This window comes from Capra hircus, chromosome 3, assembly GCF_001704415.2.
Source record: "Capra hircus breed San Clemente chromosome 3, ASM170441v1, whole genome shotgun sequence".
NCBI lineage: Eukaryota > Metazoa > Chordata > Mammalia > Artiodactyla > Bovidae > Capra > Capra hircus.
The window spans coordinates 70,941,186-70,965,875 of NC_030810.1; the positions used below are offsets into that span (position 1 = coordinate 70,941,186).

Here is a 24,690-nt window from a genome sequence, read left to right on the forward strand (position 1 = left end):
CTCTAAGGCTAGTTTCTCCAGGGAACTTTTCTTACGTATTCTCACTCTGCTCCCAGCAGTCCCATTCCTTCTATATGACCCTACTCCCCTTTCACGGCTTTTATCATTAACAACACATGCAGCCCTTTATTGCTCTTGTTCACATTGAGATCTCTCTCGCCCCTCAAATATACTTATCTGCTCTTTGAAGACAGAGCTGTTTTCATTTCTGTCTTTCTGCCAACACCTTGCACAGTGCCTGACACACAGCAGGCATTCAATACATCTTTATTGAATGAATGTATGAATAACTTTACGGCTTGGATGTTTAAATTTTTATCATAATTTATTTCCAAATCATACTCAGTTTGAATTTAAACAGTTCAAAATCAATGTTTCAAGATGTTTACAATTATTGCAACAACTCAATTAAAAAATATACAACTCATACTTTAAGTTCATAATATAGTTAAAATTAAAAACTGTTATAACTATTTAATGATGCATTATATTTTGCCTTTATAGTATACTACTAAAGACAAATAAAAGTAGAATTATCTAATTAAAACATTTTCCCCTCCTAAGTATATTTCTTACTCTGAAAACTATAAAAAATTAATAAAAGTTATAGTACATATTTTTAAAAAATAAAACACATATTGTGTGTATATATATATACACACATACACACTATCTCTCTCTCTCTCTCTCTCTCTCTCAACTGCTTACATTCCTAAATATTGAATCTGGGTGGAAAAGTTAGAAAGACTTCTAAACTTTCTTAAGTTTAAACTTAAGAAGTTCTAAACTTCAACTTTTTAGGTTCTAAAAAGAGACACAATTAAATGAGCCTTAGACCTTTATCACTGAAAATCAAGATCCTATTTCAGTTACTACTAGGCTCTGGTAGGGAAAAGTCTGTTATCATTCATTCAAAATAGAATAACTTCACTTTTCATTTCACACAGCTGTCTAAATGTTCCTGTCAATGGAAAAATTATTAGCTGTTATTCGTGATTCAATTTCTAGCACTAGTTGTTGGATGCTCTATTATCATACTGGCACAATGTGGTCTTCAGAATTCACACTACATAAAACACATTTTATAAGACACCTGGGTCCTTTTTTTGACTACGGTTTCTTAGATGAGAATTCAAAACAGACTCATTACAGAACAAATTACAAGTTACAGCACAATGTGTTAAAATAAGGCTCCAGTGTATTTTGGACATATAATAATAAGCTGCAGCTTCTTGTCATGTTTACTGGAAAAAAAGTTATATAAATTCTTTATACCTTGGGTCACTGGATACACATCTCCGCAGAAAAACAAATCTGTTATATACACTATTGCTCACTTAGCTTTCGGTTTTAAGCAATTATTTGGTAGTATCATCACTCTTTATTTTATGGCTTTTTAAACATTAAATCCTTCAATATTTGAAAAGCATTCACTATATTCTGATAGTTCACCAAATAAAGAAGTGAATATCAGCTTAGAAAAGATGAAGCCTTAACAAATCAGTTTTTTAAAGAAAGGTTATTCAGGAACAGAAATTAAAGGTATAGAAGCAAAACAAAAAACACATTTAAAAAATGCCATACATGATCTCCTTCATGAAATGAATCTATAATCTTGGTTCCTTGTCAAGAGTTGGTGGAAAAACACACAAAAAGGTCCCCCTGAAGTCTGGATATATTGGCAATATACGTTTTTTTTTTTCCTATTTTCAAAATAACCTTTTAAAAATCCGCTTTTGTAAGCCTAGGGTTTTAAAAAATAATAAATGTGATATTTAAGTACCCTTTTAAATGTCTTGGCCAATTCACTGTATAGGCTTAAATTAAAATGAGCATTTGTTTAAGACTTATGTTACATGAAAAAATGTACATTTCTAAATTAAAAAGTTAACTATGTATACTTAATAACATTACATACAATTAATATAAAGGCTACAGAAGGCTTTAGGAAGCTGAAAGTCTAAACAAGTTTTAGTAGGTAAGTCAGCTGATTTCACATTACAATTCTAATCAAATTATACAACTAGTAAACCACAAAACCTTACTTAGGATAGGAGAGGAGTCTTGCTTGTTTATATAATATTGATTTTTAATGTGTTTATTTTGAATATGGAATCACAGCTCTTTTCCGTAAGCTGAAAAAACTTGGGCAAATTAGTTTTATATGAGTTACATACATGTGTATGTGTGTGCATGTACATATGTGTATGTATGAATATATGTTATCATTAGCTTAGTTTTACAAACCATATGTTAAAATACATGGTTTAAAAGTATTAATTGAGATACAAGAGATTAAAAAAATTTTTTTTCAAACTATTTGGGTCACAGATACAAATTTATAGAATTACAGAGACTAACAGTATACACCAAAGGTCACAACTTATTTATTTGCTATTTTCTGGTTCTTAATCTAATAAGGAATCATATTAAATAATACACAGTCTCTTTTAGCTTTTAAGTTTTGGTTATACTGTTCTACTTTTAAACAGTTAAGACCGTATCTCAAACAAAGTTGTCTAAATAGACAACACTGACCCTGAATTAAAGATTTTTTTCACCTCTTTTCTGGCTTTTAGTCCCTTGCAGTCGGTCACTAGAAGGGAACAAGCATTGCATATTTTACTTAATTGTTTCTTCATCCCTGTGCTCCCTCCTTCCTCCTTCCAGAGCCCACAGTGCCCAGCACACGGTAATCGCTCAATACTTACTGAATATTCGTGAATGAGTAGAAAGATACTAAGGACAGATTGAGAATTAAAAAGAATCTGGATGTGAAAATAGCTGCTTTTATAAAGCCCCCAAACAATAAGATCAAAGCTCCTAGTCTCCTTTACATATTTACTTTGGTCTGTCCTTGTAATAAAAGCAAGAGCAATTATGGCACAGAATACAAGGTTAAGTCATTGCAGGTAAACTACAAGCAAGGACACATTAAAAAAATGTAAGTTTCCATTCATGTAGTGAAGAAAGGACTTTTATTTACACTATTAGTAGATCCCAGCTACTCCAGTTAGTCTGAGATATAATCATCTTATCAATGACAGGAAAAATATCTTCCAGTATTTCAGTTTTAACAATTGTAATTAAATTGCTTAGTTATACTATAGAGTAAGAAGCAATTAATGAACTGTTTAGAAATAAAAAATATGTATATATATTACCCTGATGCCTAGGCCAAAATATATCTAATGACAAATTTTCTTGATTGCTGTTGTCATAAAAATAAAGGAAAAATATATTGCAAGTATATTCTTTATAGACAATTTCAATTGGAAAACAATAGTTTAATGAAAACAATAGAGTGGTTCATGTGAGTGAACTGATATGGAAGCAAGAGAAGTATTCAAACTTGACAGATAACATATTGTCAAATATAACTAAAGAATATCTGCCTCCAAGGCACACTTACAGGCAGTAATTAGATTTTTACACATCTCAATTTTATCTTATATTCAAGGAAAATACAGGTCAGTAGGTTATGGTCCTAAGCTGCAGTTAGGAACCCTTTCTTTTAGCTTGTAAGATGTAGCCTTTTGATTTGATAATTCCTCTACTTTTAACAATGACCGAGTACCGCAGTAGCCACAGAGGCACCCACTCATGTGCTCGAATGTCAGGGATGCTCTCCTGAAGTGCTTCTTGGAAACTTGCTTCAGAAAGCAGTTCTTAAAACAAACAACAAATAAAATCCCAAATTGTTAAACTTGAAATCAAAGCACTTTACTATGTAGGTAAGCATTTAAATACAACAAAAGAAACACCTCAAAACTGAATATTTATCCTTAATCTGTGCTACAAATATGAATCAGAATATCAGAAAAACCCAGGTAGTTCTGTAGAAAGTATCTCCACCTGTAACCCAGCCAGTTTAACTCATAATTTCTGGTGAGAGGAGCCTGAATACTTGTGTTTTTTGACAATCTCTGGGTGATCCCAATGTACAGTCAGGGACAATAAAGGAAAGGACAAAAGGAAAAAAATATGGACCATTCCACTACCGTGTATTTCCATAAAACTATTTTTCCTGTATATATTTATTTTATATGTATGTATGTATCCATATCTTAAAAACCAGAAATCATACTGCAGTTATAGCCTAATTTATTTATTTTTTCCACATATATTATGGATATTTTCCCATGTAATTATTCTGTGAAAGCATTTTTCATAATTCTCCCAATATATTTTATAGATATAATTTCTACATTTTCTTATTGTTGGCAAAAAAATTAGTTTTTTCCTAATATTTTGCTAATGAAAATAAAGCTTGATGAACACCCTTAAAATGCGTGCCTGGCTATGGAATGACAAAGTCAAAGTACAAGTACCTTTGGAAGGTTTGATACATAGTGTACTGCCAACTGCTTTTCAGAAAGACTGCGCTTCACACTTGATACTGGAGTGCCAATCTTACCATATCCTCACCAGCACCAGCAATCATTTAAAAAACCTTTCCCGACCCTTTCCCGACGGTTGTCTTTTAATCTGCATCTCTTTGATGAAACCATTATTTTCTGAGTCCACATTTCTATCTAAGACCTCTGCCAGTGCTCCGATTTACAAGTCCCCTCCTCACTTCCTCCTCTCTAGTCACACTGGCCTCGTGGTTCTTCTCTAGTCACACTGGCCTCGTGGCTGTAGCCTGAAATCCTCAAACACATTTCTACCTCGCAGCCTTTGAATTAGCTGCTCCCTCTTCCCTGAGCACTCTTCTTCAGGATACCCACATGGCTCTCGCCCTTCTTGGAGGTCTGTGATTAACGTACCCTAGCAGAGGCCTCCCCAACCATCCTACATAAAACAACACCCCCTAACCTGGGCACTCTTCTTCCTCAGGCAACTTTTCTCCATGGCACACACCACCATTTATCACATTCAACATTTATCTTATTCGTGTCTCCTCCCATCAGAATATAAACTCCATGACAGCTGAGATTTTGCTGACTTGGTCCTGTATTTCTAGTACTTAGAATGCCTGGCACATAGTCTACTCAAGAAATCACTCAATATGGAAAGATTCCACTAGGGTCAGAACCAATCCTACAGATAGGGATTAGATGACCATCTATGCAATATGATTTGGGAATGTCAAAGAACCTGCCTGCCCCCAAATGAACTGCTGTGATATTTGAATAACAGCAATACTAAACTCTCAGTAAATATTAGCTACTGTCATGTGCCAGGCACTTTTCTAAGTACTTCACATGTATTAACCCTTTTAATCCATATGCTAACCCCAAGAGATGGATATTATTTTCCTTTGCAGGGGGAAATCGATGCAGAGACATTAGATAACTTGCCCAAGGTTTACACAGCTAGTAAACGGTAGTTTTCATAAATAAAATGGTAATTTTCCAAATATTTCTGTTTGCGGATCTGTTTTTCAGATTGTCTAATCGAGGAACCCTGAGGGAATGAGGCATACTATAGACTTAATGGGAGTGAGGAGAGGAGGAAGGCCAATAAAAAAGGAAAGGTCTTAAGTCAGAATCACATACTTGACAATTGTACTCTGACTGTAGTTAAACGGTTACCACAACTTCTAGGACAAAGAATAATGGAAAATAAACCTTTCTGAGGAATAAGGGTAATTATAGAAGAGAGGAAGGCCTTTCGGTGACTTATAAACAAGATTCTATTTTAGATGACAAATAGAGATAAATGTTTAACAACTTGCTTGCTTAAAAAATAAATCTTACTGGGTTACTTCACTCTGTATAATAGGTTCCAGTTTCATCCATATGAAACGAGTCACCAGCCCAGGTTCAATGCATGATACTGGATGCTTGGGGCTGGTGCACTGGGACGACCCAGAGGGATGGTACGGGGAGGGAGGAGGGAGGGGGGTTCAGGATGGGGAACACGTGTATACCTGTGGAGGATACATGTTGATGTATGGCAAAACCAATACAATATTGTAAAGTAATTAACCTCCAATAAAAATAAATAAAAAAATCTTACACAAAATCAGAAAACTATGTTATTCACTAACTACATTCTTTTAATTCAACTAATGTTAAATCTTTAGAATCAGTAAACATGACAAAACTTTTAAGGGAACTGCTCCATTACAGATCAAAGTGTCTGAAGACCCATTTATAGTCTGTGCAGGATCAGACTATAAATTCTACCTAAAGGGCTTAGAATCAAAGAAACATCCTAAAGTCAAATTACACTGGTAAAACAAAGACACACTCTCCCCAAAAGGATTAAACTTCTCTTCTCCTATACATATGTAATACATCTTTCCATGGTGATGTGTCAGCACATGAGCCACATGCCCACATTTAGATAAACAGAAATAAAACACTAGACACCTTAGACTTTTCCTGGTTCCTTTCCCACTGGAAAAAGAATTACGTGTTTTTCAAGTGGAGCACAAGTGGGGTACAGGCTCACCGATCAGCTATTTGTAACAACTGCTGTTGGTAATAATTACAGTTGGAAGAGCCTCCACAAAGTAAATAGAAAAATTAGATAATATATGCCAACACATAGGAATTTAAAATTTAAATAGCTTATATTTCAGAACAAATCAGCACAGCAATTCTTTGTTGGATTTTCACTAAAATGACCTTTTTTAAAAAAAATGAATCTAATTACTTATGCGTGAAAGCTCTGCTGGAGAGGGAAGGTCAAAGCAACTATGTCTTATTCTGGTATGATTTAAATGGAGGCTGAAAGAAAGTTTTGGACCTGAAATATTACAATACTAATGTTTCAAATCAGAGAGAGAGTGGGGAAAAGATTCCAGATTCACTCAGGACCTAGGTCTAAGCTCAGACTTCAGGCTAGGCCAGCTGGGTGACCTTGAGGAGTTTCTTAAACTCTAAGGCCCTATTTCCTTATCCATAAAATGTCCAGTTTCAGTTGTGAGAGTTACAATCTCTGAGGCATGTAGTATGATGCCTAGCATTTGAGAAAGAATAACTATTAAAACTCCTCTTCCACTTCCTATAAAATAGTAAAAAAAAAATGAGAATGAGGTAGACTGTTTATAGTAAGGTTTAAGTTATCCATAAGCATCCTAAATATAAATGGAATCACACCACCTATACAAATGTCATGAAATGAAAGTAAAAGCTGAAAGTTTTTATTTAGGAATCACCTATAAAATAAAATTTCCTCCGATTTTTATTAAATGAGAACTTCTATAAAAGTGAAAGTGAAGTTGCGCAGTCGTGTCCGACTCTTTGCAACCCCACGGACTGTAGCCTACCAGGCTCCTCCGTCCATAGGATTTTCCAGGCAAGAGTACTGGAGTGGGTTGCCATTTCCTTCTCCAGGGGATCTTTCCGACCCAGAGATCGAACCCGGGTCTCCCGCACTGTAGACAGACGCTTTACCATCTGAGCTACCAGGGCAAGTGTCATGGGAATTTGAAACTTTCACAAGATAGCTCTCACTTGTATACCAAAAAGAACTATTTCATAGAGCCTGTATGTTTACTTAGTAAAATCCCACCTCTGCTCACTATGAAACTGTGAAAAAATGAAAATGGAGCAGACTGCTAGTAACTAAAGTGTAAAACACTATCTTCCCAGCTTTCCAACTTATCTTGTAAAATGTTGATAAAAAAAGTATCCTACAAAAGGCAGACAAGCCATTCTCATTAATCAAATAACATTTCTGATTAACATCAAACATATATGTCTTGCTGGTAATGATTAATAAAATACCTAATCAAATACCCATCTTAAGATGCTTAAGTTTCAAATTAAATTCTATCTGCTGCTTTTTCCAGATATTTATCCTCTTTAATTAAGTGGCCTTTTGGTGCAATCTCTGCTGTACTACACAATATTATATGTGACACTAGTTAGAGTATCTTACAAGATCTTCTCTGTGTAGCTTAGCATTTATAAATCTGAGCAGACTGGATGTTCAGGAAGTGATCTCTTCATTTCTTTTCCCATTGGTACAAAGACAAAATTAAAGCTTTCTGAAACTAAAATAAAGGTGTATGTGTTTTTAACTATTAAGAATAGTTCTAGGTGATAGCACTGTACCTTTATCATTGTACAATTAAAAATTAAATTTTAACAAGTAGCTTCTTATAAAATAAAAGCACCTGATCAATCTCTACAAATGAAAATCTCAGTCTTACCTTTTGGATCATTATGAGTCAATAGCTGTATGTCAAACTGTTTAGCAAATGCAGTCAAATCAGGTGGCATCACACAGCAGGAGGCAAGATTAACTTGGTTACTATTTGGTTTTACCTAGAAGTGAAAAGAAAAATCATGACATCTCCTTTAAATTAAGTACTTGGAAAAGTAGAAAGCAATAAAAGGACTCAATTTTAGAACATATGAAATATCACATCCTACAGTGCTTCAAGTTTACTTTTACATGAATTTATTTTTTACTTTTACTTATACTTGTGCCCAGAGAAGGCAATGGCACCCCACTCCAGTACTCTTGCCTGGAAAATCCCATGGACGGAGGAGCCTGGTAGGCTGCAGTCCACCGGATCGCGAAGAGTCGGACACGACTGAGCGACTTCACTTTCACTTTTCACTTTCATGCACTGGAGAAGGAAATGGCAACCCACTCCAGTGTTCTTGCCTGGAGAATCCCAGGGACGCGGGAGCCTGGTGGGCTGCCGTCTGTGGGGTCGCACAGAATCGGACACGACTGAAGCGACTTAGCAGCAGCAGCAGCATACTTGTGCCAGATTTTTTTTAATTTATTTTTTAATTGGAGGATAATTGCTCTACAATGTTGTGTTGGTTTCTGCCTTATATAAAACAACGCAAATCAGTCATGACTATATAAGTATCCCTTCCCTCTTGAGTGTCCCTCCCACCCCACCTCTCCATCCCACCCCTCTAAGTTGTCACAGAGCCCCAGGTTAGTCTGTGTCATAAAGTGGCTTCCCACTAGTTATCTATTTTACACATGGCAGTGTATATATGCTTCCTAGGGGGCTAAGTGGTAAAGAATCCACCTGCCAAGCAGAAGATGCAGATTCAATCCCTAGGTTGGGAAGATCCCCTGTAGAAGGAAACGGCAACCCACTCCAGTATTCTTGCGGGAGAAATTCCACAGACAGGGGAGCTTGGTGGGCTATAGTCCATGGGGTCCTGAAGAGTCAGACATGACTTAGGGACTAAATAGCAGCAGGAGCATTGTATATATGTCAATGCCACCTTCTCAACTTATCCCACCCTCTCCTTCCCCCGCTGTGTCCACAAGCCAATTCTCTACATTTGTATCTCCATTCCTTCCCTGCAAACACGTCCATCAGTACCACTTTTCCAGATTCCACGTAAATATACAAATGTATGTGTGTGTATATATATATATGCATTAGTATATGATATTTTTCTCTTTCTGACTTACTTCACTCTGTGTAACAGTTCTAGGTTCATCCACCTAACTATAACTAACTCAAATTCATTTCTTTTTATGGCTGAGTAATATTCCATTGTATATATGTACCACAACTTCTTTAACCATTCATTTGTCAATAGACATCTAGATTGCTTCCACGTCCTGTCTATCGTACACATTTCTGCAATGAACATTGCGGGTATGCGTGCCTTTTGGAATCATGGTTTTCTCAGGGTATATGCCCAGTAGTGGGATTGCTGTGTCATATGGTAGTTTTATTCTTAGTTTTTAAGAAATCTCCATACTGTTCTCCATTGTGGCTGTGTCAATTTACATTCTTAGTAACAATGCAAGAGAGTTCCCTTTTCTCCACATCCTCTCCGGCATTTATTGTTTGTAGATTTTTTTGATGATAGCCATTCTGATTGGTTTGAAGTGATACCTCATTGTAGTTTTGATTTGAATATACTTATTAATATACACTTTTCTGACTCATGGTACTGGTAACAGGAAAGGGAAAAATAGCTCTAAGGAGAGGGGAATAAGCCAATATATTCCTACACTGTTAAAAAGTCTCATGCTAGAACCTGCCATCTAATATATCTGCCTTGAAAACAAACATGATTCTAAGTGTGATGGTTCCACCTAGAAAGGAGATATCTTAGAGACAAAGGATCAAATACAAATGACAAGCATATTTAATGCTAAAGTATATGATATGGTTATTAATCATATACATTTGAAAAAGAGAAGAATTAGGTCATTCCTAATAGATGCTCTGGTTTATTTACAGATACATTTCAGATCACCCAAGTGATCTTAGTGATTCAGCAGAGTCTTAGCCACATTCTGGCTATCACCAAGTCAAAGGGACAAGGAGGCAACTTTTCTCTAGGGTTTTCCTGCCCAGAAGAAAATGAAAAGGCTGGGGATGAAGTAAAAGGAATAAAGAAAACAGAGACAGCAAAGGTAAACTACTTGTGAGCAGCTTCCCTAATAATAGTGTAGGTTATTAGGCCAGAGAGTGGCAGTCATTAGTTTATGACTCCTACTCCGTATCAAGACTTCCCTGGTGGCTCAGATGGTAAAGCGTCTGTCTATAACGCAGGAGACCCAGGTTCAATCCCTGGGTTGGGAAGATCCCCTGGAGAAGGAAATGGCAATCCACTCCAGTACTATTGCTTGGAAAATCCCATGGACAGAGGAGCCTGGTAGGCTACAGTCCATGGGGTCGCAAAGAGTCGGACACGACTGAGCAACTTCACTTTCACTCCATATCAAGTTATGTGAACTGAAGGTCTTACATGTCTTTAAATAACAGAGCAAAATATAAGTTATATATGATATTCTCTTATTAGAACCATGGTCTAATAACACCTAAAGGAAAACATCATATTTTTATCACATAGTTAAAAGTGAAGGAAAGAGACTTAATTCATTTGGCTATGAATGTTTCAACAGACATTTTCTAGAGTTTTTTTTTGTCAAAGTCTGCCTCAAAATCCCCATATGTGGAACAGGCCCCCCACAGTGGTGTCTGCTCTGTGCATGATGTTTAATGGGATGCAGCAAAGACTGTGAGAGACACGGTGCTCCTGGAGCACTCAGGATGCAGGTGTCCTTTACCTGTGCCCACTGATACAGCTGCTCCAACTGGGTTTTGTCCAGATCAGAGGTCCCAATAGCAACAATCTTTTTGCTCTGAACTAAGTTTTGTAATTCTTCCCAGTAAGGCTGCAAATGTTCCAAGGAAAGATTCACTCCATCTTCAATAGGAGGTGAAGCAATGATCACAGAATCCAGCTGTGCAACTCCAAGGACTGAGCAGGCTGATGCGGAGGGAAACACAAAGAAGACAAACGTCTGTACGTAATGGAGGCAAGTTGTTTCTAATGTCCTTTGCTCCCCCACTGAATTCTGCCCATAGTTCACTAGTACTCTATGTAACAGATTATTCCACTAGGTTTCATAATTTACCTGTCATGTATAACATTTCCATCTTTTTCAAAACAATGAGTATCCATTCATCTACTTGGTCTGTGTGGCAGACATGTGGGTTTCCTTGACCTGCCTCATTCCTGGTGAAACTCACGACTACTGTAGGCTCCCTATTTCTTAGGCCCCAGGACTTTCTGGTAGCTTCTGACCTAATAGTCTGTAATTGTTGGGTGTGCTGTGCGTGCATGCTAAATTGCTTCAGTTGGGTCTGACCTTTGGGATCCTATGGACCTCTAGGTTCCACTGTCCATGGGCTTCTCCAGGCAGGAATACAAGAGTGGGTTGCCATGCGCTCCTCCACACGATCTTTCCAACCCAGGGATCAAACCCGTGTCTCTTATGTCTCCTGCACTGGCAGTGGGTTCTTTACCACTAGTGCCACCTGGGAAACCCTGTAACTTGTAGTCATAGCAAAGAATAAGCTTGAGACGATGAGAAACTGAATTTATGGCCTTAACTCACACATTAATTTAGGTGGCTCAGTGATAAAGAAACTGTCTCCCAAGCAGGAGATGCAGGTTCAATCCCTCAGTCAGGAAGATCCCCTGGAGAAGGAAATGACAACTTACTCCAGTATTCTTGCCTGGGAATTCCCATGGACAGAGGAGCCTGTCAGACTACACAGTTTAAGGGACTGCAAAAGAGTCAGATATGACTTAGCAACTAAACAACAATAGATGTAGATAACTTCTTAGTTTTTATAAAAATGAATTTATTTTTACCGATTTTTATTCCTTCCATAGTTATATTACAGAGCTAGTTATTTAACTGTTCAATGTATGTAAATACGAGAAGAATGTTTTAAAAGAAAAAATACTCATTAATTATAATGCTATATAGTAACCTCACCATGAGATGAAAATAGATAAAAATGCTTGTTTTTGTTGTTATTCTTTTGATATTTCACCTGTAGTACTAAAAGAGTTAAGAATATGATTAAAGAGAATTTCTATCTCCAAATGTATAGTTTACCTACAGTTATGTTACATCTCTTACAGTCCTCTTATATATCAAAATATGACCTTACATTGGTTGATGTGATTTCCACAGAAACCTTAAAAATTAGGCTAGAACTTGAAAAGTAAAATTGCAATGAGCTCATTTTTTTTTAAACTAGACGTGAACACAAGATATAATTAATACACTTACAGTAATTTAAAGTTCACTATGAAAATAAAAGTTAAAATTTTGCTTACCCATATCGACTGCATTTCTAGTTGATGATGAAGAGTTTGATCCTACAATGAACAGTTTTGCTGAGTGACAAAAAGAACAAAACAGATTATTATATTTGAGCAACATTCTACTACACAGCAGTAACACTGCTAAAAGACTAAGAACAGATAATCCTGAATGAATTTTTTCCTTCCCTAGCTGCATTGTTTTATAGTTTTAAGACCTAAAAGTGTATTTCCATGGTAATTTTAAAAAGATATGCTAGTTGCCAACCAGTATCTGATTGTCAAAACAAAAAGGCAAATATTAATTCTCCTTTATTGGAAAGCAGGGCAGATAAATATAGAAGCATTCAAAATATCTTTTTTTATGAATTAAACATTAATGGAGCATATTATATACCTGGGCTTTCCTGGTAACTCAATCAGTAAAGAATCTGCCTACAATGCAGGAGACCTGGGTTCTCTCCCTGGATTGGGAAGATCCCCTGGAGAAGGAGATGGTAACCCACTGCAGTATTTGCCTGGGAAATCCCATGGAGAGAGGAGCCTGGTAGACTACAGTCCATGAGGTTGCAAGAGTCAGACATGACTTAGTGACTAAACCATCACCAAATTATATACTTTCTCCAATAAACTGAAGTCTATATAAAGATTAGATTGCTTGTAATGAGAAGAAAATTGAAAAAACAAAACCAAAAAAACCAAACAAACAAATATCCTGCAATTCTACTTTCCTAATCAATTTTAGACAATGATACCTTCAAGTTCTTGGTCATATGAAACACAGTATATATTTTGTACTTCTATGTATTTGGTTTATTACCCTTATGTAACAAATATTTTTTTATATTTCTATGCAGTATTTAGGTAAACTGCCAAGAGTCTCATCTCCAAAAGCAGTTACTGTTTAGATTTTTACCTACTCTGTACTTTTCTTTTTTTTTTTTTTTTGGCTCTGCAGCTTGTGGGATTTTAGTTCCCTGACCAAGGGTCAAACTTAGGTCCTTGGCAGTGAAAGCACAGAGTCCCAGCCACTAGACTGCCAGGGAATTCTCTGTACTCTGTATTCTTAATGAATAATATCGATGGTAACTCTCTGTTCAACTTTATGCCTGAAGCATTTCTGAAGATCAGAAATGTAATCATGGGTCAAAGGATATGATTCTTTTGTTAGTCTTGTTTTATTTATCTCTCACTTAAAAAAAAAATTGCGTCAGGTTACCAGACCATTAAAAGTTAGAAGTTGCTCTCGTAACAATATAGGATGCTATTTTAAAAAAGATATATATTTTTGCTAATTTGATAGGTACAAAATGAAACTGAAACTTTGGATTGATTTGACTCAACATTATATATATTGTATATATATAAATATGTATATATTTACTTTATGTAATAAACTCACTGTTCAAAAATCTAAATCTACTCAACAAATAGGTAGAGTAATAGGAAAGCAAGAAGAGAGAAAATCATAAAGGGTAATAGAGAGAAAACAGGGTTAATGAAATACCCTTATGTAAAGTGCTTGGCATTCAATACATACAACAAATTTTCTTTGTACAACATTTCGTCATTTCCTTTCTACTGCTGGATAATCTTCCTAAAATATTGCTTTCCGCATGTTACTTCTCTATCTAAAAGCCATCACAACTTCCTTACGAGCTGAGAGTCAATCTTTACCACTTTGCTCCAACTCAGCTCTGTAATTATATTCTGTGAAAACCCTCCCCATCATTACCCCACTGGCTATGAATTGGGTGTCATTTGAGATGGTCTCCTCTTTCCAAAAGAGGAGGCATTTTTAGGTAGGTGAAAAGAGGAAAGCTCTTGATGCTTATCAAAAATCTCAAGCCTTCCAGGAATCAAGGACAACTTGTTAAGAGTTCCAAAATGGATCTACACCATGATGAATTGTAATATACTACAGAGAAATGCTGCTCTGATGACCTTTTCAACACAAACAGTAATGTGAAATTAACAAAAAGAAATGGGTTCTATAGTCAGGCATACCTTGATGGACTCCTGGTTCAACCATTTACTTGCTACACAACAGCTTTCAAGTTATTTAATGTCATTTGTGTAATGGGGATAATAAACCTACCTTGCAGAATTGTTTTGAAAATTCTATAGAATAAATATAACCATAATTCTATAGAATAAATATAACCAATACGGTTATAACCATAACCATAATGGCAAGTACAATCTCTGGTATAAAGTGAGATTCAACAAATGGTAGTTATTAGAGTCAATGCTCTAATTCATCTTACGTGTTCATCCTAATAAGAATAATAATAAAATGACAACAACTACGACACAGCCACCAATAGTAATAAGTAAGTTTCCTGGCACTTTACTTTGTGCCAAGAACCATGCTAAGCGCTTCTTTCGTTATTTCATCTAACTTAAAGGAAGCCTGAGAAACAGGTGTATCCCCATTTTATAGGTAAGAAAACTGAGCTCAGAGATGTTAAATCATTTGTTAGCCCTAGATTATGTCAGTCAGTAATCTGCACATCCAGGAATTTCAATCTAGTAAAGCTCAAGTATTTAGTGACTATGTTACGCTGACTGTAAGCTGAGGACAAGAACAGCTTTCGTTCCTTGAACTTAACACTATCTCTGGAAAGTAGCAGGAGTCCCTCCACCTTTGTTGAATGGGCACAGTATGTATATTATTTTTCTTCATGCGACTTGTTGCCCAGACTGGTTTCCCTGCTCCCAAGTGACCTCAGCCATTGCTTAGTAGTGTCACACCAGGAAGGGAGGACTTACGCCGGCTTCGGGTGAAAACTGCTCTTAAGCCTTCCCTTTATTCTTTCCTACACCTTCTTCTACTGCTCTGATTAATAATGTCTCACATAAATTAGTGAGAACAAAATGAAGAGGTGAAGTTCTATTCTGCCTTCACTGAAGTAGCCAATAGTGACCTCCTATAACGCCTTCTTTAAAGCTGGCTATAAAATTATGTTATAAAGAATCTCTATATTTCCTACACTGAGTGATCGAGTTACTTATTACCAGAGTCAAAGAAAGGCTTAGCCCCATGCCTAACAAAACCTATTGTCCACTGTAAAACAAAATGAACTGCAAAGGCTGGACTTTACCAGAAACTTTCATTTCTTCTCTTTCATCGGGATTTATCTTTTCTACCGCATGAGATACAGTACATTCCAAGACATCTGGAAACTCCTATAATAAACACATGATATTTACAATAAATATAGAATTAATGTTTTTACGTAGCGACATATTTTCTACATAACACTCTTTAGAAGCAGAGAACCCATAAGACAATAAAGTTCTTCACCTGATTGGCTTCAGAAAGTCTATAAAGCCCTGAAATAAAGGTAAAGTGCTGTGTGTATATATATGTGTGTGTGTCCATTTTTCTGGGAAAAAGTGTCCCATTTTGACAGGATACTCAGGGCGGGGGTGGGGGAAGGATGTATGACCAAAGACAAATGAGCAAACCAGCAAGCAAGCTGGGGAGCATGTGAAGAGTGAGAGCCATCAACACAGCCAATACTTCTACTCAGAGAGCGATGAAAAGCAGTATTTTCCTTCTGGATACTGACATGTTAAAGACTTCCATATGTCAATCGCAAACATTTTAACCCAAAATATATTTTTTTCTGAATGCAGTGGAAACAAAGTAAAGGCAAGTCCAATGCATAAAAATGAGTAGTTAATGAGGGAAATGTAAAATATTGGTGCATAAAAATCACTAACAAACTAACATTTATAAAGTTAAAACAAAGTAAACCAGATTTTCCCATAATTCTTGAACATAGAATGCCTGACCACATGTTAAGTATTTACAAGTCAAGCACAGAGTGAATGGTCATTTCAGAGAAAGGAGACTGATAGAAGAGGTTAATAAATGTCTGCCTAGCACCTTTAGTTACAAAGTTGCAGTATGCTCAGGGAAACAATTATTTTTAGTACATGTCCTCTTCCATACTTTCTAAGAAGTCTCTGTAATTTGTGACAAGCCTTTGGCTAAGCTGGATTCCAAAGAATGGTTTACAGTGTTTTGTATATTAATATTTTTGATAATAGTCATATACTGATATTCAATGAAACACTTCCTTACTGTTTCATAAGTAACTGACACTTATAAAATTATTTTTAGCAACTATGTTTTGCTAATAGTCTACCAAAGCAATCTAGAAACCAGAACTGTTTGATAGTCATTCCTCTACTAGACCAAATATAAACTGGAACTAAATAGACTCTGAGGAGACTGGAATCTTGGCAGCTTGTCTTACTGAAGAGTTGACTAAAGAGTTGGATTTTCTCTTTCATGCTTAAGCCTACTGGGTCAAACTGCCATTTCAACAAATGGACCACAGTGATTTTCATGCTAGTTGCCTATCTGACTTCCTGATCAAACCTGAGAAAATTAATTTCCTGCTTATTACATGATTTTTTCACTCACAGTTCACTCACCCTGATCAAATCTGGGCTGATTTGGGAACTCCACTCATTTAAGGTCTTTTGAATACAATCTCGAAGCTGCAAAAGAAATGCATTTTTAAGCTGTTAACCATATACTACACTTTTTATGTACTTCTACAATGAAAAAAGGTTGAAATAAACCTTCACCTAAAGTTTAAAAAAAAAAAAGGACTGTATTAATCTGATAAGTAGGAAAAAGAAGATACCCACAGGAAATACGATACAAATCAAAATTTTAATTCTACAAGGTTTTGTTTCCTTTAACAAAGATCAACTTATATCTGTTTTTATCCTACTCTTAATTCTCAAATGTTCTTGACCTAAAGCAGTAATCTAATCATTTAAAAAGTATTTTTGCACCAATGAAAATTTAAGGAAACTTTTGAGATGTAAAAGCATTCATAAAGAAACAAAATTTCAAAGAATAAGGAAATTTATAAATGGAGGAACTGTAATCAAGCCCAGGCAGCCTGACTAGAATGAACCTTAACCACTATGTGCCTACATGAGAATCACCTGTGGTGTTCAATAAATGTTTAGATTCCCAAGCCCCATCCTAGATCTGCTGAATCACTTTCTAAGGGCAGCAGAACTTTCATTTTAAGAGGCATCCAAGTAATCAAAATGTACTCTAAAGTCTAGAAACCACCATAGTCCTATCTCACAGGAGTCAACTTGCATAAAGTCAGTTCATATAAGTCATTTCCTAACAGGCAGGTAGACCTTAGACCTGTCATCAATGTTTTCTTATACAATTTTCTTACACTAACATTGTAGTATTCTGTAAATTCATTCAAGTGTCTAGTTATCTTTTATCTCTTATGACAGCGTATTTCCAACTTATTTAATAGTGGTCCAACATAAGACATACACTAACACAGTGAGTACAGACGTCCATACATATAACAACAAAAATTGACAAAGTAATATTTATGCTTACTATATACCAGATAGGCTGGTGACTTCTATGAGTTAGAAAAAAATATGTTGCTCCGTGAATCATTGAACTGACTTCTGACCACAAATGGGCCAACACTAGCAGTTTGAAATCACTGCCTTATAAATACCAAGGGCACAGTACTTTGCATTCTGTGGGCAATCAATGAAAAAATAAATGAGTAACTAGAAGCACATCCCCGAATTGCAAAAGCACTTTCCTAATATCAACAACAGAGATTAAACTTCTGAACTCACTGTCTGATCAACAGAGATTAAACTTCTGAACTCACTACCTGATCTCTGAGTGCTCATGATAAAAACCGACACAAGAACTTTACTGCTTATATTTCAGTATAGGTAATTACAAGGGACAACTGGTTTATCAAGAGCTCAGAATCACCTATTTAAGATTTACAATATATAACAGTAATTCATGTGCTAGCCACAATAACCCACATGAATTCATTTACAGGGTCTATATATTTATAATCAAATTTAAGTCATTAAATAAAAAACAATTAGTTGATAATCATTTTAGACAGAATTACAAGTCAATATTCTCTGAAAAAATTAATAAAAATTGAGGCAGCAGGAACAACAATTCTATCAGGAGTGCTGTGGCTCAAGTCATGGGAGAAATTTTAGAAATTTTCCTCTGGCAGGATGGTTAACTGGCAGAAGGCTTTCCAGATAAATTTCTCAATTCATGAAGATAAGTATATTTTCAGAGTGTTCTCTCCCTTCTGTCAGGACAAGTTATGGAACAGTCCAATGTTATAATAATATGAGAAATTCACTGACTATCACAAACTCGGTGATTTTTAATCTTTTATATGTTATCTGTACTGAATGAACGTTAACTTTGTACTTTTTTGTTCTCTGCTCTCTTCATTCTTACCACATGTAGTATCATGGAAGATGAGCATCATCATAGTTTAGTGTATCATTAGATCTGGAGTTGTGTAAGAGTTTTAAAAAAATTCTACATGATCAAATACCTTAACAACAAATAACTGTTCAAAACAGTCCAATAATGGCCCATTTAAAACACAAAATTTTATTTCAGAAAATTACAGTGAAACAAAAAATCAGGGCAGAGATTACAGAATAATTAAAAAACAAAACATTAGACTAGAAAAGATCTTTTAGGAAATTTAATGTCTCTGGTTTACAGCTCTGGTTGCTGCAAAGTTCTTTACATAGAAACAAAACACACCTCTCCTATTCTAATCACGTTTTCTTCACATATGCTAGCACCAAGCTTTCCTCAAAAGTTTTCAAATTTCTTAATTTTGTCCCTCCTTCACCTAACCCAAAATAAAATACACAAATCACAGTTAGTCTTTTGAAGAATGTTTTTCAAACTGAGAGGTGTAACTCATTACTGCATTAACAAATCAAGTTTTTAAAAATTAAAATAAGAAAAAATTAGAATGCACAGTATATAGTAAAATCTTTTCATAAGATTTTGAGTGTGTGTGCGAAAACATGAAATGGACTATCATGGCAAAATGCTTTTTTTCTTTTACTGAGTTGCAAACTACTACTTTAGCATGTGTTAAGTGAGATAAGAGAGAGAAAATGTCACCCAGAATTATCTATGTGCAAAATGCTATATTGAACCATCAACCCTGGAGAAGTTAAAGGTCTAGTACAAAACACAGAAGTGTCTATCTTTGGGAGAAATAGCACAAGTTAGGGTGTTTAAAAAACAAACAAACAAGAGAGACAAACTGATCTGCATCCTGGACACAGAATATGGTATGGATTCTGATTCTTATTAAAGTTGCAACCAAGAGTTATCATCCCCCGATTGGTCCTCACTGCCAGTAGGAGGCCTGGGCACAGGTCCAAGTCATACTCAGAGGGATGCTACTGCTACTACCTAGTATATTTACCAACATCTTATTTCAAACTGATTAGGAACACAGTTGATAACATCATAATTGACGTAGCTTAGGAATTTTTTCTTTTAATCAAGATTTGTTTTATCTCTCTGAACCAGATGGCAAGGGAGATAAATCCTTGCATGGGGTTTCATATAGAATCTTTTATTCCTCACCGTGACCTGATGATGATACAATCCAACTTTCAAGTCATGGAAATAGGCTCGCGAGGGTAACTTTCCCAAAGTCACAGAGCTCTTAAATTAAAAGTTTGTTTGATTGTTATTTTTTAACACTAAAACCCGTCCTATACCACCAACATGCCTCAGCAATTAACTGTGCGTAATGATCAACTCTTCATTTCAGGAAGGACCAGCGATGTAACAAATATTCAAGGAGAGTATAATTCCAGGTTATTCCCTGCCGTTTCAAAATTGTGGTCAGTCTTCTGCCAAACTAATCTTCGGCAAGAGAAATACATACCTTTTTCCAAAGCCGAATTTGAGTGTTCAGTCATTTGCCTCACAGCCAGAGAGAAACTACAGTCAACACCCTTAAAGCTAACTGGATTATTACTACTACCTCATCCGAGTCTTCGGCAAGATAATCCCCCCAATTTTTCTTTACCTGGACGCCGTGGGAGAAAGGGAGTGAGCTAGAGAGGGGGACGAAGCGCGGGATCGGCCCTCTCTTATCCCCTCGCCCGGGAGAGCGATCCAATAGGTTCGAGAGTTTGGTCATCAGCCGGGAGCACCGACAAGAGGCGTCACTCCTCATCAAGTTGCACCTGCTGAATTTGTAAAGACGCAGTGCCCCCCAACAGCAGGTTCGGACGCGACATCGAGCAGATAGCAGCCCCGGCTTCCTCTCGCAGGCGGAGCCCAGGTGCGCGCCTCGCCCACGTCCCCAGCGGCGCCCAGAGCCCGATCACCCGCCCGCGGAGCCGCCCGGCCCGGCCCGCGGCCTGTCCCTGGAGCCGGTCTCCGCCGGCGCGCTCGCCGCCCTCACCTCCTCGCTGTGCGTGGACGGGCACTTCTTCCGCAGGCGGCCCCAGTTCAGCAGGTTCCCCGTCTGCAGGTGCAGGGTGCTGGCCCGCGCCAGGAGCGCTCCGGCCGCGCGGCTGTCGGTGCCCATGACAGCAGCCGACGGAGCGGGCCCGGCGGCGACGGGGCCGCAGGCGGGGAAGGAGGCCGCCCGTAGGACGCGGTGCCCGAGGCCGGAGAGCAAAGCGCGAGGCTGCTCGCCCCGCGCGGCGAGACCCCGGCCTGCGCTCGGGCCCAAGGACGACCGAGCGGCGGCGGAGCTGCGGCCGGGAAAGACGCGCTGATGGCTGCGGCTCTCTGCTACAGCGGCCGCCGCGGTAGAGTGGACTCCCAACTGAGGAGCCGTTTCCTGGAAGACAATGACTAAGCAGAAATTGCGGCGGAGAAAGTGCTTCGTAACCGTTACCCGTCCCGCGGCGGCGGCGGCGCCGGGCGGGGCGGGGCGGCGAGCGGGCTGCGGGGCGCCGGCCCGCGGGTGACTGCCCTCGGCCTGCGGCGGGCGTGGCGCCGGGCGGCAGGCGGGCGCGCGGCGGAGAGATCGCGGGGCACGCGGGGCGGGGCGGCATGGCGCGGGGCCCAGCGCGGGGCCCAGCGCTCGGCAGGGCTCCCCCTGCCGGCCAGAGGGCGGTGCGCCGGCCCGCTCCACCTCACCTCCCAGCCAATGGGCTATCACGCTGGTGATAGACCTAAGCTACCGCTCTAAAAAGAGAAAGTACCGAGGCACTGAAACGCCCGCCGGTTTCCATTCTCAGAAGCAGTTCGTTTTCCTTCTTAAGGGCTTTCCCCCAAACTGCTCATTTTTTCTTCACGTCCATTGATTAAAGGTCTATTGATTTACTCTATTTGCTGGCCAGTGTGTGAAGTCAAAGAGTAAGACAATCTCTGCCCTTGAGATTCTTCAACTGTAGTTCCAGATACGATTTAAGCAAATGAAACAGTGAGTAATACTGTAAGAATGTCATAGTTTCCGGATGAGATTAAAGAGAATGCTTAAACTGGTGAGATCAGGGAAGATATGAGCTGTTCCCTTAGAGTTTGTGATTCTTTCAGTTCAGTTCAGTCGCTCAGTCGTGTCCGACTCTTTGCAACCCAGCACTCCAGGCCTCCCTGTCCATCACCAACTCCCGGAGTTCACTCAAACTCATGTCCATCGAGTCGGTGATGCCATCCAGCCATCTCATCCTCTGTCGTCCCCTTCTCCTCCTGCCCTCAATCCCTCCCAGCATCAGAGTCTTTTCCAATGAGTCAACTCTTCGCATGAGGTGGCCAAAGTACTGGAATTTCAGCTTCAGCATCAGTCCTTCCAATGAACACCCAGGACTGATCTCCTTTAGGATGGACTGGCTGGATCTCCTTGCAGTCCAAGGGACTCTCAAGGGTCTTCTCTAACACCACAGTTCAAAAGCATCAATTCTTCTGCGCTGAGCTTTCTTCACAGTCCAACTCCACATCCATACATGACCACTGGAAAAACCATAGCCTTGACTAGACGGACCTTTGTTGGCAAAGTAATGTCTCTGCTTTTTAATATGCTGTGTAGGTTGGTCATTTTACTCCTATTAAATTTCATATGTACTAGACTTGGTAAGAACCGCGAATTTAACATTTATTGAGCTTTCCTCAACACATTTTTGCTTTTGTTGAGAGTAATCAGATATACTAAAAAGCAAAAACATAAACCTGTGTGGCTTGCAAATCTGACTTTATCAGGTACTGGTTATTTTAACTTAGACAAGTCGCTTAGTCTCTGTGTTTCACTTTCTCCTGTTTTTGCGGATAATGGTTTAAACTTCGTGATATTGCTGATAACTGACTATTTTTGAGCTACTGAAATGGCTAGTTCCCATGATTCCACCTAATACAACACTACTACGTTGGTTAAGTGTGAGGACTTAATGAGAGAACTTATGACAGCCCTCAGTACAGTACTTGGCTCATAGTAATGTCCAGTAGGTGAGATCACTTAGAAATACTGACTCTTCTCTTTCCCCCTTACAACCCACTTCTCACACTCACAGCAATATCACTGTCATGTTTTTAAAATTTACATTTAGAGAGGAATTCCCGGGTGGTCCCCTGGTTAGGATTTGGCACTTTCACTGCGAAGACAGAGGTTCAATCCCTGGTAGAGGAACTAAGATCTTGTTGGCCATGGGGCATGGCCAAAACAAAAATTCACATGTGTAAACTGCTTTGGGCTTTCCTTGTAGCTCAGTGGGTAGAGTCTGCCTGCAATGCAGGAGACCTGGGTTCAATCCCTGGATCTCCTGGAAAAGGAAATGGCAACCCACTCCAGTATTCTTGCCTGGAGAATCCCATGGAGAGAGGAGCCTAGCAGGCTACAGTCCATGGGGTCGCACAGAGTCGGATAAGACCTAGCGACTAAACCATCACCAAACTTTACTCTTCACAGCAACAGATAGGTGATTTGTTGAAAATCTTAGGTAGTACTAAGTTTTGGGGCCTCCATCAAAACCCAGATCCTTCATTTTCAAACTCCTTACTCTTCCATACTACAATTTATGCTACATAAAGCATATTTATTGAGGTAATTTTAATTCTTAAATGTGTATGAGCATGATTTATATGCTTTCTGTGCTTGTACAGCTTTATTTTACAGTATATTATACTGTATGATACCTTTGCCCTGGCATCATAATTTTGGAAGAAAAAAAGCTTAATCTTCTAAATTTATTTGTTGACAAAAACAGGGAATGCAAAATCAGAAGTATTTTGCTATATACAGTTATTTTGAGTGAGTTGCACCCCCCTCCTCCTTCTATGGAAGATGAAAAAATGCTGACACATTCATCTTTGGGAATGGTATTAATTTCAGTTTTAGATACTTTAAAATTCTGCAAATGTGTGTAAGTATAAAGAGTCACTAATATTGACTGCCCTTTTTAAATTCTTCTTGACCTTTCCAGGATCTGATAACTACTGTCCAGGCTCTCCTTTAAAAACTACTCTCCTCACTTAGATTGAAATAAACTACACTACATGTTTCCTCACCATATTTGATCACAGAACACTTTTTAACATTGTAATGTGTTGTTGGAAGCCCAATAGAGGCTCATGAGCTGTAGATGTTTATGTTAAAGCACACAGCAAAAATGGTTTCATAAATAAATTGTTGTAGGAAGTGATTACATTTTTCATTCATAGTCCATTTTTGTTTGATGTAAGAACAAGCAAAATATGAAAATTAAATTAAATTTCACCTTATTAAGGGGCCACTTGGTACATTTTATGCTTAGTTAAAACTGATTTAAATTCTTGACTTTTGTTTTAATTCCCAAAATTAATGTTACAACATTCAGGAGTAACTAACTCAGTCATGGCCACTTTAGAAGTGAAGGTGTTTAAAAGGATTTTTCAGACTTCCCTGATGGCTCAGTCGGAAAGAATCTGCCAGCCAATGCAGGAGACATAGGTTTGATCACTCATTTGGGAAGGTTGAGCATGCCACAAAGCAAATAAGCAGGTGTACCACAACTACTGAGCCTGTGCGCTAGAAGCCAGGAGCCGCAACTGCTGAACCTCCCTGTGTGCCCTTAAGCCCTGCTGCTGCCACTACTGCCGCTGCTGCTAAGTCACTTCAGTCGTGTCCAACTCTGTGCGACCCCGTAGACGGCAGCCCACGTCCCTGGGATTCTCCAGGCAACAACACTGGAGTGGGTTGCCATTTCCTTCTCCAATGAGCGACTTCACTTTTACTTTTCACTTTCATGCCCTTAAGCCCATGCTTAGCAAAAAAGAGAAGCCACCGAAATGAGAAGCCTGTGCTCTGCAACTAGAGAAAAGCCTGCGCAGCAATGAAGCCCCAGCATAGCCAAAAATAAATAT

At 38.2% G+C, this 24,690-nt stretch overlaps 1 protein-coding gene and 1 non-coding gene across 3 annotated transcripts; one reads left to right on the forward strand and one right to left on the reverse strand.

The window, feature by feature from the left end:
* Positions 307-21,367, reverse strand: GCLM (glutamate-cysteine ligase modifier subunit). 2 transcript variants are annotated; one of them, XM_018045781.1, is made up of 7 exons: positions 20,810-21,367; positions 16,968-17,033; positions 15,623-15,707; positions 12,534-12,593; positions 10,966-11,168; positions 8,111-8,225; positions 307-3,668 (listed from the first exon to the last, which is right to left on the reverse strand). In XM_018045781.1, exons 1-7 carry the CDS (start codon positions 20,933-20,935, stop codon positions 3,499-3,501), a joined length of 825 nt encoding a protein of 274 aa, XP_017901270.1. In that variant the 5' UTR covers positions 20,936-21,367; the 3' UTR covers positions 307-3,498. The 2 variants fall into 2 exon arrangements, with proteins under 2 accessions (XP_017901270.1, XP_017901269.1); XM_018045780.1 differs by lacking the exon at positions 20,810-21,367 and adding an exon at positions 20,429-20,764.
* Positions 10,406-10,477, forward strand: TRNAY-AUA. The gene has a single exon. It is a non-coding gene; the product is annotated as a tRNA-Tyr (tRNA).